Source organism: Carcharodon carcharias, chromosome 23, assembly GCF_017639515.1.
Source record: "Carcharodon carcharias isolate sCarCar2 chromosome 23, sCarCar2.pri, whole genome shotgun sequence".
Classification (NCBI taxonomy): Eukaryota; Metazoa; Chordata; class Chondrichthyes; order Lamniformes; family Lamnidae; genus Carcharodon; species Carcharodon carcharias.
Window position 1 is genome coordinate 21781726 of NC_054489.1, and position 20901 is coordinate 21802626.

Here is a 20901-nt window from a genome sequence, read left to right on the forward strand (position 1 = left end):
CTGTCCTTCCTTTGACTAGAAGGTCTATTTGGGACTTTCTCCTGTTCCATGCCATTGGATTTTGAGGTATTTTCTTTAGTTTGGGACTGACTTTCTGTCCGCTTTCCTCCAGTTTCTCCTGGCAGCTGTCTTCAAAACCAACTGAGCTCAAACAGTTTCCAAATCAAACTGCCGTTTCTAGTTTCTTCTGTGTGTGTCTGTAGGAGGGACCTGCCTCTCTGGAGCCCTGTTGCTAGGCAGTAGCCCAGTTTCTTAACTCTAGTTTGTTTAAATTAGCTACAACAGTTGTAAAACACTCATTAGAAATGCAGGCATCTTTTAAAGCAAAACTAAAACTCAATTTGACCTTTTTCTTAACACACCAGATACAGAACTACAAATCAAACTTGAAACATTAAAGCTAAAACTCATTCCTAACACCCACAAATACCAATATAACTTATTTAAACGATCTCTCTTTCCTAATGCCTGGTAATACAACTTTAAAAAGGAGGTAGTACTGTGAGAAAAATTTTCTTGTCAAGTGTCATTATGGTGGCTGCTGTATCTTTAAGCCCAAGCCCAATCAAAATGCATTTGGAATTTAAACAAATAGTCTAGAGCCAGAACTTGCGTTCCCAAGTCTATCTAGTACAATATTGCAAAGTGTTATCAGTTGCAAATTTGAGAGGAGTGTAACTCAAGCTTAAAACTATGATGTATCATTTGTTTTGATTTGTATCTACCATTGTTTTTTGAATTTTAGACCTTGGGTATATAAAATCCAAGGTGTCCAGATAATGGCTTTCTGGATATGAGAGAGAAATGGAGCATGTATGAATCAAGCAATTAGGTGGTTAGAAAACGTCCTCATTTTAATAATTAAAAAGAAGGATGTTTCCAAATCTTCAGAAGGTGAGTTAACTGAAGGAAGGGAAAAATATGTATTTATGAATCATTTACAAAGATGTAACTTCACCATAGAGTTGCAATCTTTGTCAGCTGGGTTGGATAGAAGAATTTCAACTATACATATTTAACTATTTGATTGTTTGCTCCATTATTTGTGCAATGAGTTCTACTTATTTCATATTACGTTTATAGCACATCCCCACGTCTTTAAAGACAGGAGTAAGAGAGGATTTGTGGAGGCATTAGATAATCCCCATGCCTATAGACAATTACCAAACTGTTAATCCAGGTGCACTGTCAAAAATATTCCCAGATTTTGAAACAAGGGCAATTCCTGAAACTATGGTGATTTGGGACTCACCCTTTAGACTTCCTTCATGAGAGCCAAAACAATGCATGGTAAGAGTAAGATCCAAAACTCTCACAACTAAACTGTAATGACTTTAACTGGCAAATCCTGGCATTCCAAGATGGATTTTCAGGCTGTTTTAAGTAGAACAGCCATAGAATTTTCAAAGCTGAAACACATTTCTGAAAATGTAAATCACATAGTGTTATGTTACACAACCTGTATGTTTGCTCTGCATAAAGAAATTATGTATCTTGGAACAGTGGAGTTGGACTTGGAGATTTTTGCTTTTTTAGATTGTAGATTCTTGTTTTTTGGCTTTTTAATGCATTCACTCTTCAGACAAAACACTACTCCATATTTTTAAATGTTTCCAATCTAGCTCTGATCATAAATCTCACTCCTTTGACGTATCTGTGAAATGAATACTTCTTAAAATTGTGTAACTCTCACCCTTGTCATTGTGTCTGTCTGAATTTCGTGCACACCAGTTAATCAGCATGCTTTTATTGGAATCCTGTAATTTGGTAGATTGAATGGTGAATTGCAATATACAATATAAAACCTTTGCTTGTTTTTAAGAGCTGTTATGATTCATTTCATTTAGAATTGCAAATGTGACTTTAAATTCATTTCAGAAAGCAATTTTCTTTTGCTAATGATCTTCAACTTTCCCCCGTAAAAATGTTCAACCTTTTGATACAATCTACAAGTAGATGTAAATAACAAGAGACTCTAAGGTTATCGGGGCTCAGCTGAAGGTGGAGTGGATGTCTCAGTCAGATCAGCCATGATCAGATTGAATGACAGAGCAGGCTCGAGGAGCTGAATAGCCTAATCCTTCTAATTCATATGTTTGTATCTTGAGATTTTAAACAGTCGCTATGGTCTCTGATCAAAGTCACAAAGTTTTCTCTCACTTCAAGCTGTTGCGCTCCAAAGAGCAACAAGTATAATCAGCAGAAACCAAAGCCCATCCGATCTCTGTTCTATTTGTAAGCATGCAAGTAACCATTAAATTAACCAGTTAAATACATCAAATAATTTCTTCTTCCTGTGTGCCATTTTTTTTCTCCACTCAGTTTAACAAGATAAGTGCAGAAAAAGTAACAATCCTTGGGTAGAATAAAATGAGAGTTTATCCCAAAAAAATGGTCTTTTAAGTGTTAGTGATACCTGCAGGAGGGTATCCTGTGCCAAGACCGGTTTACTGCTCAAGGCTCGAGTTGAAAATGTTTTTACCTGGGTCTTCAATGCTGCAGATTTCAAGATATCATTGGAGTTGTTTATTTGTTCCCATGAAACTGCATTACCTAGAGTCTGCCATGGTGACCTATATCAACTGATGATGTAATAAAATATAGAGAGGATATGGCTTTGGAAGCTGTGTAGGCTTGAATAACACCAAAGCTGCAAACACTGGTTCAACCCAAGATGGTCACTAGGCAAGGAAAATGTTTTTTTTGTGGCAAAGGCTGAAGCCAATGTCTTGTCAATGTTCGTTCTGATCGGTTTGCCAGAAGATGCAATGGGAGGGGTTGATAGAGGTGTGATAGAGATATGGTCTTGAGAGTTATCCATGTACATGTAGCAACCATCCATATATGTGTGGATGGATACTGCCAAGTGCTTGGGTGAAGAGGAGGCATCCAAGGGTAAATCCCTGTGGGACCCTGAATGTAATGAGGTGGAAAGAGAAACCATTGCTGGAAATCTTCCGAGTATGATTTGATGGCAAGTTTGGAACCAAGCAAATACGGTCCCACTGAGCTGGACAATGGAGGCAGCCATTGATGGAGCTAGTTAACTGTCTCAAAAGCTGCACAAAGGTGGAAGAGGACTAAAATGATATACTATGTCAACAGTCACAAAGGATATAATTCGTGACTTTGAATAGGACCATTTCACTGCTAAAGCAGGGGATCTAATTGGACAGATAGTGGGCTCAGATTTGGGAGGCAACAACACATTAAAGGAATGGGTGTTGACACAGTGATACCAAGTACTTCAGACAGCAAGTTTAAAATAATAGAGATGTGCAGTGAGAAAAAACTCAAAAGGATTTTAATTTTGTCAATACTCTTATACTGTTTAACCACTAAATAAGAATTAAACCGATGCTATTTGGGATGTAAGTTTTTGCTATTATACTGAATACAAGGAAGTTTAATGTATTTACTGGTCTTTGGGCCAGACTTGCTGAATTACTGTGTCAAAGTAAATGGAAACAAACCTGTTTGGAGACGGGGTGGTGGGGGGGTGGTGGGGGTGGGTGGGATGGAGAATGGGTGGGGCCAGCATTGTAATACAATGGAGAGTGCCAGTTTACCTCTTCAAGAATTACAGATCCAACATGTGATAGGGGAGAAAATAACACACGTAGATACCTGAGGACAGAAAAGAGTTTTTGAGGAGAGATCTGAGAAAAATTAATGCAAAAATTGCTGAAAAGTGAATAACTGGACATAAAATATTTGTGAAAGGAAGAATAAATAAATGTGCATTTTAAAAAAAAATTTGTGAAATCATAACTAGCATTTTGCAAATATAAGGGCTCTGCCTCCAAGTATTGATATGTAATTTTCTTAGCCACATGTCAGTTTTGGAATATGTTGCTTCAGTAAATTTGCTGTGTTCAAGGAGTTGGCTATGTGAGACTATGGTGAACAAAAATAGTTTCATAGTATCCATGAACTATTTTTCTTTCCAATTCAAATTTTATACTTGATTAGAGTTAAATATGGTAAACCTGGTAATTGACCTCTCTGCTAGGGGAAACAAATCTTTCCCATCTACTTTGTCCAGGCTCCTCAATTTTGTACACCTCAATTAAGTCACCCCCTCAGCCTCCTCTCCTCTTCTAAGGAAAACAAACCCTACCCTACCTAATCTTTCCTGATAGCTGCAATTTTCCAGCCCTGGCAACATTCTTGTAAATCTCCTCTGTACTCTCTCCAGCAGTTATGTCCTTTCTGTAATGTGGTGACCAGAACTATATGCAAAGGTCCAGCTGTGGCCTAACCAGCATTTTATACAGTTCCAGCATTACATCCCTGCTTTTGTATTCTATACCTCGTACAATAAAGGAAAGCATTTACCACCTTATCCACTTGTCCTGCCACCTTCAGGGACCTGAAGACGTGCACCCTAAGGTCTCTCACTTTATCCTCTCAATATCCTCCTGTTTATTGAGTATCCTCTTTCTTTGTTTGCCCTCCCAAAATGCATAACCTCACACTTCTCTGGATTGAATTCCACTTGCCACGTTTCTGCCCACTCAACCAAACCATTTGAGAATTCTGGAGACAACAGTTATTCTCTTCACTATCAACTACATGGCTGATTTTTGTGTCATTTGCAAATTTCCTAATGATGCTTCCCACATTTAAGTCCAAATCATTAATACGACCCAACACTCAGCCCTGTGGAATGCCATTAGAAACCGCTTTCTGTTCACTAAAACATCTGTCAATCATTACCCGTTGTTTCCTATCACTGAGCCAATTTTGGATCCAACTTGCCACATTCCCGTGTCCATGTGCTTTTACTTTTCTGACCAGTCTGCCATGTGGGACTTTGTCAAATGCCTTACTAAAATTCATGTAGACCACATCCACTGCACTGTCCTCATCAATCCTCCTTGTTACTTTCTCAAAAAATTTAACTAAGCTGGTAAGATGCAGTTTTCCCTTAACAAAACCATGCCAACTATCCCTGATTAACCTGCACCATTCTAAGAGACAGTTTATCCTGACTCTCAAGATTGATTCTAATAATTTGCTCACCACCAAAGTCAGACTGACCGGCTTATAATTATTTGGCCTATTCCTTGCACCCTTTTAAAACAATGGTACAACATTCGAAGACCTCCAGTCCTCTGGTACCTCACCTGTATTTAGTGAGGATTGAAAAATGATCCTCACAGCATCCTCTAAATCTTTAACAAAAACAGAATTACCTGGAAAAACTCAGCAGGTCTGGCAGCATCGGCGGAGAAGAAAAGAGTTGACGTTTCGAGTCCTCATGACCCTTCGACAGAACTTGAGTTCGAGTCCAGGAAAGAGCTGAAATATAAGCTGGTTTAAGGTGTGTGTGTGGGGGGCGGAGAGATAGAGAGACAGAGAGGTGGAGGGGGTTGGTGTGGTTGTAGGTTTGTCGCTACAACCACACCAACCCCCTCCACCTCTCTGTCTCTCTATCTCTCCGCCCCCCACACACACACCTTAAACCAGCTTATATTTCAGCTCTTTCCTGGACTCGAACTCAAGTTCTGTCGAAGGGTCATGAGGACTCGAAACGTCAACTCTTTTCTTCTCCGCCGATGCTGCCAGACCTGCTGAGTTTTTCCAGGTAATTCTGTTTTTGTTTTGGATTTCCAGCATCCGCAGTTTTTTTGTTTTTATCCTCTAAATCTTTCCCTGGCTTCCTTTTAATAGCCTGGGATACAATTCATCCGGCCCTGGTGACTTATCCACCTTCAAGGATGTCAGTCCCTCCAGAATTTCCTCACTCTTTTTTTTGTTATTCGCTCATTATGCTTATTGTATCTAATATTTCACACCTCCTCATTAACTAGAATGCCTGCATCATCCCTCTTCTTAGTGAAGACAGCGACAAAGTACTCAATGGGAACCCTGCCCACTTCTTCAGTATCAACAATGACTTCACTTCAAAAAGTACTTCAAAAAGTACTTCAATGGCTGCAAAGTGGTTTGAAATGTCCAGTGATCATGAAAAGTGCTTTATAAATGCAAGCCATTTGCCCTTTCACCTCAGAAATGACTGTTTTTCTGCAGGAGTTGTACGGCTTTTAAATTATAAAATATTTTCCAATGATATGAGTGACTATTTCTTTCAGAAGGAACAAATACCACAGAACTGACTCCTGTGACGCCCATGTCATCAAATTCCACCACAGCATTGGGATTATCGACACTTCAGACAACTGCGCTAATATCTACTTCAAAACAAAATGTGCCCAATGAAAGCACTACTTCAACATCCACTTCTGGCCCTGAGGGAGCTTCGGTGCCATCCACTGTTATGGTATCCAATACAAGCCTTTCAACAAGCACCCTACATATTTCAATGCCCAATGTAACATCCTCTTCCACTGATGAATATGTGAGTACAACTGAAATGCAAACCACTCTTTCAAATGTAACATTTATTACCACAAGTTCACCTGTAAATATGACAAATACAATATCAGAGGCTCCAACTATTCAAACGGCAGCCACATCTGAGATGCCAACAAACACTACAGCTAATGTCACCCAAACCTCAACACTGGAACACACAACCATCGCTCCGACACATTATAATTCATCAGCCAGTATATCGGCTACAGGTGGACATATGAATTTTACAGTGTCAACAGTAGATTCCGCAAATGGAACATCTATAGCGGTTACACCAAACATTACATCAACCAGCATACCTGCAACCATTGAAACCAGTGTAAATGCTACAGTGCCAGTGACTACTACAGTGCCAATGAATGCTACAAGTGAGGCGATGACTCAGGGTACAGAAGTTTCGAATTCTACTTGGTCCACAGCACAGACCTCGGCAACACAATCTGCAGGTAAAGTGCAAACATTTTTCTCAGTGTAATAAAGAGCTTTGCTGCATCTTGTTAGGAAGCTGGCTAGTTAATTTAGAGTTAGTGTTTAATTACCCTTCATTAGTCTTAGCAATGATTAGCTATTTGGATGAGGCAGATTACACATTCTTTTCATGGTAAGAACAGCAGTGTTGAGGGCCCAAGTATCTGCCAAATGCATTTAGGTAAGATGGACTAAATTTTTTTACGGGCGTAGCTAGTTGTTGATATAACTTCCTCCTGCCAGGTGCTGGTGCTCTCAAAGTTACCATTTATTCTGACTTGACCTTGAATCTTGTCAGCCATAATGACCTTAATTTCCACTCCGTGTATAGTAAATACCTTAAATTGTAATGAAAACTTTACTGGTAACATGTTTGAACAATCATCAACTTTTTGCCAGATAAAACCTCAATATAGAACCTTTTCTCGAGAAGGAACACCCCTAGTATTCTGACTTAAATTTAAATCTGGGAAAAGTAAACTCTATGGGAAGAGGTGAATTTTTTGTTATTCATTCATGGGATGTGGGTGACGCTGGCTAGACCAATGTTATTGCCCATCCCTAATTGCCCTTGAGAGGGTGATGGTGAGCTGCCTTTTTGAACCACTGCAGTCCATGTGAATAGTGGATAATCTCTCTTATTTTGAGAGAGAAAAGTGGTTAAAAATTAATGTTAACTTGTAAATCATGGATTGCCCTTGTGAATATTAAGAACATCAGAGGTCAATGAAGAATGAAGGAGACATTGCTGGCATTTTTTTTGATAAACTCGTCTTGCTTGGGATCTAACGGGAAGTGGAATTTTCCATTAGTGCTTGTGATGGTTATTGTTGTGAAATAGATTCTGTTGTATAAATAAGCATCTGATTTATTTACAGATTTGAACACCTCAGTTTTCCATCTTGTTCAGTAAAGCTATTTAATTTTATGCTACAGTGTTGTTTCTTTCACCAGGTGATACATTAGAAACACTATCAGTAAGTTCTTCAAACAGAATGATCAGCTAGAGTAGCGGAGGCAATATTCTGGAACCATTGAAGAAACAATTGGAATACTACTGTGGGGGAACATTGAAATCTCTAGATAAGCAAGTTTAAGATGGATATCTTGTGATCTTGGAAAGATTTGCTTTCCCAGTTATTCTCCTATGTAATTAATTACCTGACCTGCATCTTGTGTATGACCAGAGATTCCCAATTGTACTTTACACTATAAGTTGACCAGGTAAAATCTATCTTACACAGTACTGCACAAAGGAGCCATGTCCTTGAGTTATGTATGTGTGGCCAAAAAGTTAGCCCAGGTCTTGGATAAAGGCTTGGGTTCAAAATTTATTCAGTTCAAGCTTCAGCTAGTTCAGGATGCAGAAGATAGTGTGTGTGGTTCAAAATATTGCATAGGAACCAGAATCTCCTCCTTGTACAATTAGCAGTGAAGAGTCTGAACTGGAGTTGGTGTATTGGTTGTCAGACTGTCCCATCATCTTGCATTGGTGATAGTGTAGCTTTTTTTCAAATTTCTAGATTAAGAGCATGACAGAGCTGTTCCTTAAGTGATTGCTGAAGCATGAGGGAGAGATTCCTTGCAGCACTCATTATCCATTTAGCAATCAGCTCTCGTAACTACAGTTGACAATGGGTCACTCAGGGTTTGAGTCAAATAAAGTCCCATAATTAAAACCCACTGAAGATTATGAACAGCCTTATAATTACATTTGATAAGTCCTGTAATAAATTATTGTAAGCTGTTTTGCTTCTAATCCAAAGCTTTTGACTATTTGTGTTCAGTAAATTTCGAACATTATATGGGTGTGACTTTGTTTCATTATGGATTTATTCTGCAAATAATACATGTTGACATTGCGATTTATTTTGACTTCCAGATCACTGCGCAATCGTAACCTGTCCTCCAAGCAGTAAATGTGTGAATCTTTTTGTGTCGTATAAGTGTCAATGTCTCCCTGGGCTCTTCGAAGAAGCAAATAACTGTGTAACAGGTAAAAAGGAATTGTCAATGCTATAGTTTTATGATAATATCTACACCAAACTCTTGATGCATATAAGCTATTTTTATATTACATGAGACCCAAGCCAGTGTGCCAGCTCCTGTTATGCTGGTCTCTTACAGCCGAGAGGAAACTTGGCAAGATTTCCCTATCACAGAATCACAGTGCAGAAGAGGCCCTTCAGCCCATCCAGTCTGCACTGACATGTGAGAAACACCTGACCTACCTACCTAATCCCATTTACCAGCACCTGGCCCATAGCCTTGAATGTTATGACATGCCAAGTGCTCATCCAGGTACTTTTTAAAGGATATGAGGCAACCCACCTCCACCACCCTTCCAGTGCATTCCAGACCATCACCACCCTCTGGGTAAAAAAGTTTCTCCTCACATTCCCCCCTAAACCTCCTGCCCCTCACCTTGAACTTATCCCCCCTTGTGACTGACCCTTCAACTAAGGGGAACAACTGCTCCCTATCCACCCTGTCCATGCCCTTCATAATTTTGTACACCTTGATCAGATCGCCCCTCAGTCTTTCCTGCTTCAATGAAAACAACCCAAGTCTATCCAACCTGTCTTCATAACTTAACCGTTTCATCCCAGGCAACATCCTGGTGAATCTCCTCTGCACCCCCTCCAATGCAATCACATCCTTCCTATAATGTGACAACCGGAACTGCACACACTACTCCAGCTGTGGCCTCACTAAGGTTCTATACAACTCCAACGTGACCTCCCTACTTTGTAATCTATGCCTCGATTGATAAAGGCAAGTGTCCCATATGCCTTTTTCACCACCCCACTAACATGCCCCTCTGCCTTCAGAGATCTATGGACACTCACACCAAGGTCCCTTTGTTCCTCAGAACTTCCTAGTGTCATGCTGTTCATTGAATACTTCCTTGTCAAATTACTCCTTCCAAAGTGTAGCACCTCACAATTTTCAGGGTTAAATTCCATCTGCCACATATCTGCCCATTTGACTATCCCATCTATATCTTCCTAATGACCCAGTGGAGGCTAACACAAAACAGTTTAAGAGTTCACTCACTGGGAGTAGATTAAATGTTTTATTTATATTGTGGAAATGCTGGTTTGAGTTTTTGTGCAGTTAAGTATCTACCATACTCATTGCTGTCCTGCATGTAGCCTGGATGTACTTTCAAAACAAACTGAGTGTAAAGCTTGTTTCCTGCATGTTATAGGACAGCTACTACTTTGAATTATTCTATGATACTCTGCATGGTGGATATTAAATCACTGATGCTAACTAAGAAACAATTACCCATACCCTCATTTTCTGGCCACTAACTGCCCTCAATATATAGGCCAGCAAGAGCAAAAGATTTTTGCTGAGGTGACTCCTTTAAGCCACTTTGTGCTTTTGCTGGTCTGTCCATGGTTTTGTGCGTGTCCATGCATCTTGTCATTCCTGCGCTAATAGAAACAGATTAAAGGTGGGGGTGGGTGAATGAAATCATTGGTTGGAACCCTTCCCCCACCCTTTCTCTGCCCTTTGACTTGGAGTAGAGTAACTAGTGTTAGGAGAATGTGGATCAAATAAAGAAAATGTTCCTGCAAAGATTTCTTTTATTTATATATATATATATATAGTTCATAATCTGTTATAATTTTTCTTTCTTGTGTGTTAATATTTTCTTTTATCCGCTTGTCAGACTAAGTTGACAACTTTTGAGAAATGCTGCCTTACACTGATCTTGATTGCATTGTAATTAATATTGGAAATTGAACTTGTTACAATTCATATCTTCAGCATGAGTTTGGCTCAGTAGTAGAATTCTCTCACCTTTTCTGAGTCAGACATTTGAGGGTTCAAAGCCCACTGCACACCGGAGTACACAATATAGGATGATACTTTTGTGCAATACTTCCTGATGGACTGCTGCATTGTCAAAGATGCTGTCCTTCAACTTAGATCTTTCTCCCACCTGAATAGAGTCTGTCTCCCAGTTCTTCTAGCACTACTCAAAAAAAAATGCAGCGAAACTCTGGTGTGCGGCCTAACTTTCATCCTCAACTAATGTCACCAAAATAGATTGGCTGCTGTTTGCCTACATTTCAAAAGGAATTAATTGGCTGTAATGTCTTTGGGGTAACATGAGGCGATGAAAGGTGCTATATCGATATTTATATATATATATATATATATAAACAACAAATACTTGTTAGAATTTTCCATTAATGTACTGTCTCCTATTATTTCCATCATACCTCATTTTGTCCATGCCCTTAAGGGCCTGTAGCAGATGTCCCTCCCTTCCTTGTGCAGTCACTTTCACTGATGTTAAATTTGACATCTATTTTCTGTTGCATATAATGACTATATATTTTTTAATCTATTTGTAGAACATTTTCCTACTCCATTCTGTTTGTGGATTATGTTGGCTGGCAAACTGAAAATGACAGTAACAGGAATTCAGTAACAGGAATTCACAGCCCATAATCTCTCTCTCTTCCTCATGGATTCAAACCAGAGGACAGGAAAGGCAATCTGTTTGTGGCTTTTTATTGGTACGATTGAATCCTTATACTAACTGTCCAGGCTAGATGGCCATTATGCCAATGTTTTACTTCTGTATCTCTCATTCTAGCGAGGATCTTCCCTGGAATCTTGCACTTAAAAAATATCACTTTTACGGATGACATGAAAGAAATAAACTCGAAGGCGTTTTATGACATTGCAACAGGCATAGAGAAAGAGGTCAGTTAACCATCCAGAAAACTTAACACTTTTTAAAACCATTCATATTTGGTCATACCAGCTAACGTATCAGGTGCTTGCACAACAACACAGCAATTCAGGTTTATTTGCCCAATGTCCATGGAAATCTCTGATTACGGAGAATTGATCCCCTCATGAGATGAAACTTCAAAGTTTATTAACCAGTTACAATTCTCTTCTACGGTTGTGGTAGAGACCCCAAATTGTCAGTCTGATCACAGTCCTCCAGTGTGAGTTGCAGGACTACTTGTAATGATTGAAAACTTAAGGTTTGCCCAATAGGGAATCATCAAAGGAAGTAAATCACATCTGGCACTATGTGTTTAAATGCTGCTGCTAGCTAGCCTTTCCCTAGGTTAATTAAGCTCCATTAAGGGGGACATCCTGCTGGATTTGTCATAGATCCACTGACCAAGTGTTTAATGGACAATTGGAACCTTTGTTTTCATGACTGGAGGAAGAAAAACTGGAAAATTAGTTCTTTCAATCTGCACCTTTTTTGAAGTGCTGTTTCCTGCAATGTATGAAAAGCTGAAAAATGCACATCATGATTGTATATGATTTTATTTTGGCAGTAGGGTGTTTTACTACGTTCAAATTGATTTTATTGCTTTTCTCAAGGATTTTTATTTTGAACCATTCAGCTGACCACAACTCGCTATACAGTGCTTATTTCTTGTGTTCTTATAGGGTGTGTTTTCAGTCTCGCCTTCTACCACAGCCACTAAATGTAGTAATAATTTAACAATATGCAGCATTGTAACATCAGAATCTCTTGCTTTTGAACAATTACTTTAAAAACTATTTTATTAGGGTGTGAAAGTGCTACAGCATACAGTCAAAGATGGAAACGCTGACATGATTCCTCAAACTTCTTTTTGTTTTCTCCCCTTTCCCCCATTGTAATTAGATGAAGAGTTTCTTCAAAGATGACAATTCCTACTACAAATCTATTGTTCGGAAGCTTGGGTAAGAATCCACTTTTATTCTAGAACCTCAGAATGCTGGCTAATTCCGAACATGTGCTACATCCTGTCTTCAGCTTGAAAATGCATGTAAGCCTATTTAGCAACTAGCGGTTACCCCAAGATCACCACAGACTTTGCACAAGTGTCTCTTTTAGGGCAGCACTAATATAAAAAAGAAACCCGTAGTCCAATCAAACTAAAAGAAGCTCAACATAAGCAAATATTGTTCCAACAAAAGCTATGTCTATCTACAGGTATAAGATATTCTATATCCTGCGGTATCCATCGATTGTGGAAGATAGGGGTTAAGAGCCTTGAAAGATGATGCATCCTTGTATTTTCATGGCTTCTTCACTTTTTTTTCCATTGTTCAGGTTATTCACTTCAAATTCTTGTTCTCTGTTCCATTTCTCAAGGCAAACTGCTATTGCCCTTTAGAAATGTTACGAATAATAGTCGTGGGTTGTGTTTCGATTCTTTTAAAAATGTGAAACAGAAAAGATTTGGTTGAACAATGAAGAGATTCAGTACTTCTCTTGGGATCGAGAATGACTTGCTTCTCTGGATCGATGGATTCTGAGATTGCTGTTAAATTCAATGTGCGATCTAAAGACTCTGCCGCATGTGGGGCAAGTTGTGTATGAAGGATGGGGTCGCCCCTACCTGTTTCCAACAAAGTCTCTCTGTGTTTGATGCCTTCCCATTTTGGTCAGTCACAAACCAGGGACTTCTGTGAGTCAGTGGGGATATTTAACCTCTTCAGAGATGCTTTGAGAACATCTCCAAAGCGTTTCTGATCTCCTCTTGGAAGTCCCTTGCATGATAGAGTTCAGAGTAGAGCAGTTGCTTCGGGAATCTGGTGTCAGGCATACGAACAACATGTCCAGCCCATCGGAGCTGGTTTTAAGTGATTAGCACCTTGATGCTGGGTATGTTGACTTGGGAGAGGACACTGCTGTTGGACCGCCTTTCTTGCCACCAAACCTGGAGGATCTTGCAAAGGCACCACTGGTGATACTTCTCCAATACTTTTAAGATGCCTGCTGTAGGACTCCAAAGCACAAAGGAGTGTGGTGACCACTGCTGCCCAGAAAACTGTGGCCACTCAGACTTGAGATCCTGGTCCTTAAATAATCTCTTCCTCAGTCAGCCTAAGGCACATTGGAGGCAATGATAAATGTTGTCATCTATGTCTGCCTTCATTGAAAGGAGGTTCCCAAGATATGGAAAATGGCCCGCACAGGACCTCATCATCTTCATCAATTTGTTTGGGGGGGGGGGCGGGGGTGGGAGGGAGGGGGTGTAATTTTTGAATGCTATGAAGTTGCACATGTAACTAGACTATAATAATGGGATGAGCTGTAAAACAATGGTGGGGGGTGGGATGATGTTGGCCTTTAACTGTATGTTTGAGTGAGGTCTGTGTTCAACTGCTGTACACAATCCAAGAGTGCTTCAATTTTTGTTGGCTTGGATATGACTCATTTACAGCTTGGCATGTTCATACAAATCAACTCATCTTAGCCAGTGTGTGAATTTGCATGTTTGCAGGGTGTTTTTGTATTGTCTTAACATGAAGGCCTCCACACTACTGCACATAACTACATCTTGCCCGCAGCCTGCCAAGTGGCAAATTGAGCATAGCTCATTGCCAGTGTTTTTAAATTGAGTATGTGGAGAATTCTGGAAGGTATACAGAAGGTTAAGCAGCTCACCTCCATTTGTAAATGGAAGAATTGTACACTTGACATTGTATGTAGGTGTAAAAGGTCAATCTACCAGCTCCTTTGTGCGTTAGGATGGATCAGAAATCCAGGCTCTTAAATCAAAGTGCCTTTTTTGAACATTTAACAGAATGGAGTAAATTGTTAAAGCTACTTGGTACAGGCAAGCCTACTTGTGCGTGGAAATATTACGGTCCACTTTTTTCAGCTGAGTGGCCTTTTGGGTTTAACGTAAACTCGATAGCAACACCTGGTTTTCGGTGGATTTTTTTTTCTTTTGGTACGGTGGGGTTGCAATTAAATCTAAACTGAACCACAGCTATGTTGCCTCAGAAGGAAGTTCATTACCATTTCCAAAGAAGGCTGGAGCTGGTCCCAGAAGTTGAGTGAAACCTGTGAAGCTACAGAATGAATGACTTCTGAGATTTTTAATAACTTAGAATACTGCTCGAGGGAGAATGAAGATAAAACTGGCTCAAACCAAGGATGTGTTCTTTGGTGCAAAAAGATCTAGTGTATATGGCCAGTGTAGTTTGGCCCAAGAGTCTGCAGTTGGAGCTTGGTCTAAAAGGCACAGGAATTCACCCAAGTTTCAATCATCAGCATCAGACTTGAGAGACCTCATCATAAATATAAAACCTTGCTTTCAAATAATAACTAATAAGAAATAAAAGCTGTAATGCAATGTAACGGTAGAGTTGGCAGCAAGTTAGAAACTGAGGGAAAGCATCTTCAAATCTGCAACTAGCAATTAAAAGACCACTTCCAATCTGTAATACTGGGCAGAGCTTCAATTGCTGAGCTCAGATCCATTGCATCTGAACAAAGAATGAGTAAAAAGGCAGATACTGGAAAATTTAAGTGTGAATGGTTATTGAAATGTTCACTCTGTCTTGTACCCGTGTTCTGGCTTACTGTCTCTTCTGATTTCCCTCCCAACACAATGAACAAGTCTAATGTTAATGTTGTGATTTGAAGCAATTTGCCTTCTTACAATTCTCAACCTAATTTTTGCCTTAACAAAAGTTACATGCAAGTCATGGGTTTGGGTTGGGGGGGGGGGGGGGGGGGGGGGCGCGGGGGGGTGCGGGGGGGGGGGTGGTGTTGTGGAAGGTTGCATTCACGTTGTAAATGTTGTTCTTTTTTTTCCTATCTTTCCTTCTGTACCTCCTGAGATATTTTCCAAGCTTCTCTATTGCTGACTCTTGCAGTGACTTAAGAGCAAAGCTTGTATTTACATTCAGGTTACGAAAGTCCACTTTCCAGAAGGGCTTCAAGTAGGGATATTCTGAGGTTATAAATATGTAAATTCTATAAAATTTGGTTGATGTTGGAAGAAGAATTGGCTTCATTAACAAGCTGAAGACTTTGTTACAAATATCATAGAGACTGTTAACATTTAAAGAGAAGTTTGAAATCCCCATTATTTACTGAACAAATTAATAGTCGCTTGGTAGTATAGAACTTGAGTATTGCTGAAAGAAAGAGACATACTGTTGAAGCCTTTTGTCTTGCACTCAGCAGGTCACACACAAGAATACCAAATTTCAAACAAGCAACGATTTATACTGCATGAGAAAAGGGATTCTGATTGGTTGGCAAATCAGTTCTGATTGGTGCCATGGCAAACGCACCAGGAAGCTATCAACCCCCATGCTTTTGTTTATTCAAAAAAAATGCAATGTCAGGACATGTTACTTTGCCCTGCAGAGTATAGGTCCCTGAATATGGAATAAATGTTGCTTCTAGCAAACATAAGTGAGTAACATTGCGGAGCCCAACTGACAGTCTTAAATTGGTTGTTAGTGTAATTCTTAGCAAACTCGGGATTGCTCAGCAAGTGCTGCCCAATCATGGAATCACATCTAACATTAGACACTATGGGCAGAATATTACACTCGGCGAGGGTAAAATGACGCACGATGACATTGGGCGAGTGTCCTGATGTCATTGCGCAGTCTCGCGATAATTCATTCAGTGGGTATACGCTGGAGTCAGCTGCGCGCCCGCCGACAATTGAAAGGCCTATTAAGGCCATTAAGAAGCTAATTAATTTGAAATTTGCACTGCCTGTCCGACCTAATGGTTGGCAGGCAGGTGAAAAGGCCAAGCAGCCTTTACATTTTTTTAGGAAACCTCATCCACGGGCGAGATGAGGTTTCCTAAAGCAAATAAACATCAAATAAAAGTTTTATTTTTGAATTAAAAACACGTCCCAGCTCATGTGACAAAGTCACATGAGGGGACATGTTTTATGACAATTTGATTTCCTTTTTTTTTAAACAGCGCTTCATCTCCCTGAGGCACGGAGCTGCCTCAGGGAGTTTGAAGCGCTCTTTCACACACATGCGTGAAGATCGCACTAGGTCTGCTCACCCTCCTCCCCCCACCCCCACAGGCCTTAATTGGCCTACCAGTGTGAAATCGGGGTGCGGAGCTGATTGCAGGTAGCAGTCGACTTCTTGACCACCCCCTACTGCCCCCACCAAGCACCCCCACGAAGGATAAAATCCTGCCCTATGTTTTGCAAGCACAGGTTGGGTGAGTATGATTAGTGCTCTTGCCTTTTGCAAACAGCTAGAGGGACATGTTGTTTGATACAATCCACCAGTCGCTTGCCTATGTATTTGGCATCACACCAGCACTGAAATTCATATATCACATTACTCTTTTATGTGCTGGGCAGAATGTCTTTTTGACTTGACAGCAGCATGCTGTTATTGGAAAACACCACACTAGCAGCATGAAACGGTTAGCTTCACCTGTTGCTCAAACCTTTGAGATACTTTACCCTACCAGCGTAATTTGATGTAGGTAGAGCACTTTTCTGGTCCAAAGATGGCAACCTTAGGCCCACTCGTGAGAATGGGCAATACCCAGCGATCAGGGTAGCCGTTGTACTGCAGGGTAGCTTAGATGCATTCTATTTCAACATCAAGCTTGCATGGTGAGCAAATGGCTTGGGCCTTATTTACGAGCTTGCGATTAGGTCAATCTTCTAGCAAGTGGAGCTGTAGGAATCCCAAAGCGTACATTGACCAGTGAAGGTAGTCTTGTGGTAGACAGTAATAGAGAACCCATGAGTGGATTTCTCAATGAGCACCTCGAGGAAAGGAAGCTCGTTAGATTGCTCTATTGGTGAATTTGAGCCAGGGGTGGAGCGCATTAAGATGTATAAGGAAATTTTTGCAAGAAATTGTGGTATTTACGTATTGGAAATATGCAAGGAGTACGAGATTAGGAGTCATTCTATCAAACGCATTTCTCATGGAAGCTGGCAAAAATGTTAGTGAGAGCTGGCACTAGACAGGGAACCCAGGGCAACACCATCTATTTGGGTGCACACACTGTCATTAAAGCTGAATTCAACTGCGTGAGAGGATGTGCAAAAAGAATAAAACCACAAAACTTCATGGTTTAAAGCCAATGAATTTTACTAGACAAGAATCAAGTAAAGCAAACACTACTAAATAAATACTGACTTAGGTGATTCCTTTATACTTTACCTTGGAAATCACAACCACGCAGACCCTGGACTAAAATCCTCAACTGAACTTTCCCTTTTCCACTATGACACCCCCAGAAAGTCTTTGGCTACTTATCAGGTTCTTGAATATTACCAACTTTCTTGGGACCAACTTCAAACTTTTTCATAGCCGTCTTGCAAGGTCTGGGACTTTTCAGCTCAAGCCTTATCTTCCCTTGCAATTTCTGTGCAGTGAATTTAACAAAAAAAAATTAAAACATCTCTGGTTTCTATTAGCAGTATTCTCCTGGTTCCCAGCTGTTCCACAGCTTTTGAGAATTCTTTTCATTGCCTTCTGAGCTCCAGACTTACACACAAACTTGTTTGCTTCCAGCTCCAAGTCCAAAATCTTCTGGCTTCTCCAAGCTGAACAGCTTGGCTCTGTGAGCAAAATGCACAGCTAAACCCCGCAGAAAAGGGCAGTTCCCTGCAACCTATCTCCCTGGTAATGTGGCATAACCAGGGTGTTCCAAACAGAAATTAACACCAATTAACTCTTATCTTCAAAACCAAATCTTTGATTCTGAGATCCACATGAATAGTTCAAATGTCTAATGAAGTCAGGGCAATTCTCACTAGACTTGATGTCTGCAGATCACCAGCCAAGTGAAGGCCATCTGCCATTTTTATGGCTTTCATCTTCCTACCTCTGACCTCATAAGAACACGGAAGACTTTGGGTGGCCTGGCATCTTCTGACATTTGGAGGTTCAGTTACCCCTCATTTAAGTATTTAATACCTTGAAACTAACAGTTACTGCTCTAAAATATTAATACAAGCCAGGAAACTGGATGATTGCCATCTTTAGCCCGTGGCCCAGTAGATGCTTAGCAAGCAATGATGCTAACTGTCTAATGAGCCTTTTTCATGCATTAACACTTTTATTCTCATTTGCTGTACTTTGTCTTTTCAGAAAAGGGAGTGTCAAAGCCTTTGTTGACAACATTTTTGCACATTCTTCCAAAGCAACACTGGAATCTGTCGACGCAAGTGTCAAAAATGGCATCAAAAATTGTTCATCCTGTACTCTAGTATCACGTTCAGACTCTTATGGTGGTAAGTTCTGTGTTCTGTGGCCTGGAGTTGCAGTTTAATAAACTAACAGTATTCATTCTTTCACTTTTTTTCAATTGCCCAGACATTTGAAAGAGAGCTGATCTGTCAGTTGCCATCATGACCAAGAGTACCTGTTTGTGAACAATGAATTTGGGCATTACTTTTGGTGGCTAGATTTTGTGTTCTGAAACGCGAGTCTGATTGTTCTCTTTCTTCACTCACCCCTGCCCCCCTGCACGCACACTTTCCAAGAACTGGAAAGAAAAACTGTGTGCACCGTTTTGCTTTCTTTTTCCCTCCGTTTTCAAGATTTTAAATTGCCTTTGCAATATTCAATGCCACAAGTTGTGTCTGCATGACAAAATTACACTGAGTTGTCAAAAACAGGTTGCAAAACTGGTGCCTGGTTATGACTATGCCTAAAGTTGCCTGTTTTGCCTCAGGTAAAATGCATCCCTGTTACTCATGACGTGTGTGTGTGTGTGTGTGTGTGTGTGTGTGTGTGTGTGTGTGTGTGTGTGTGTGTGTGTGTGTGTGTGTGTGTGTGTGTGTGTGTGTGTGTGTGTGTGTGTGTGTGTGTGTGTGTGTGGGTGTGTGTGTGTGTGTGTGTGTGTGTGTGTGTGTGTGTGTGTGTGTGTGTGTGTGTGTGTGTGTGTGTGTGTGTGTGTGTGTGTGTGTGTGTGTGTGTGTGTGTGTGTGTGTGTGTGTGTGTGTGTGTGTGTGTGTGTGTGTGTGTGTGTGTGTGTGTGTGTGTGTGTGTGTGTGTGTGTGTGTGTGTGTGTGTGTGTGTGTGTGTGTGTGTGTGTGTGTGTGTGTGTGTGTGTGTGTGTGTGTGTGTGTGTGTGTGTGTGTGTGTGTGTGTGTGTGTGTGTGTGTGTGTGTGTGTGTGTGTGTGTGTGTGTGTGTGTGTGTGACAAAATGTGCATTTTATCATGGACTGTGTTCATGAATTCAGTCCATGAGATCCATGTACCCTTTTTGAAAGCTTAGAACATCAGTTACTGAAGCAACTGTGTGGCAGCTGTCTTATTCTGTCTAATTTGTGAGCTGCAGGGTGGAAGAAAATCAATATAAACAGTGAAACATTTTGGAATATTTACAAAGACAACCACGTTTGTAATGCAACAACAGCTTGTATTTATACAGCACCTTTAATGTAGTAAAATGATGCAAGGTGCTTCACAGGAGGGTTATCAAATGAAATTTGACACCCAGCGCCATGGAGATAATGGGACAGATGATTAAAAGCTTTGTCAAAGAGGTAGGTTTTAAGGGGCCTTTTCAAGGAGGCAGAGAAGTTTAAGGGAAGGAATTCAAGTTTTTTTGCTTTGGCTGCCGAAAGCACAGCTGCCAATGATGGAGCAATTCAAATCGGCAATGCGCAAGAGGCCAGAATTGGCGTGTTGCGGAGATCTCGGAGAGACGGAGAGAAGGACAAGGTTATAGAGGGCAAGGTCAGGGTGGAATTTGAAAACAAGGGTGAGGATTTTTAACAAAAACAAAAACACCTGGAAAAGCTCAGCAGGTCTGACAGCATCTGCGGAGAGGAACACAGTTAACGTTTCAAGTCAGTATCACTCTTCACCAGAACTAAGGGAAAATAGAAAAGAGGTGAAATATAAGCTGGTTTAAGGGGGGGGTGGGACAGGTACAGCTGGATAGAAGGCCAGTGGAGATTGCCAAAAGATGTCACAGACAAAAGGACAAAGAGGTATCGACGGTGGTGATATTAACTAAGAAATATGCTAATGGTGACATGAAGGGTAGAAAGCAGGACGAGCAAGATACAGATAACCCTAGTGGGGGTGGGGTGGGGGAAGGATCGAAATAGGCTAAAAGGAAGAGATAAACTTATTTACATCCATTGTTTTAAAAATAAAGGAAATAAGTGGGAAAAGAAAAATATATATTAATTATTGGAAAAAGGATCGGAAAGGGGATGGGGATGGAGGAGAGAGTTCATGATCTAAAGTTGTTGAACTCAATATTCAGTCCGGAAGGCTGTAAAGTGCATAGTCGGAAGATGAGG

General features: G+C 40.5%; 1 protein-coding gene across 1 annotated transcript in view; it reads left to right on the forward strand.

Annotated features, from left to right (window-relative positions):
• Nucleotides 1-20901, forward strand: part of LOC121269218 (protein HEG-like) — an 85204-nt gene that overhangs the window by 40026 nt on the left and 24277 nt on the right. Inside the window, exons 2-6 of the mRNA XM_041173760.1 lie at nucleotides 6099-6827; nucleotides 8732-8845; nucleotides 11468-11577; nucleotides 12509-12567; nucleotides 18730-18872. Coding sequence (XP_041029694.1) covers nucleotides 6099-6827; nucleotides 8732-8845; nucleotides 11468-11577; nucleotides 12509-12567; nucleotides 18730-18872 — 1155 coding nt within the window. The remainder of the gene's footprint in view (nucleotides 1-6098; nucleotides 6828-8731; nucleotides 8846-11467; nucleotides 11578-12508; nucleotides 12568-18729; nucleotides 18873-20901) is intronic.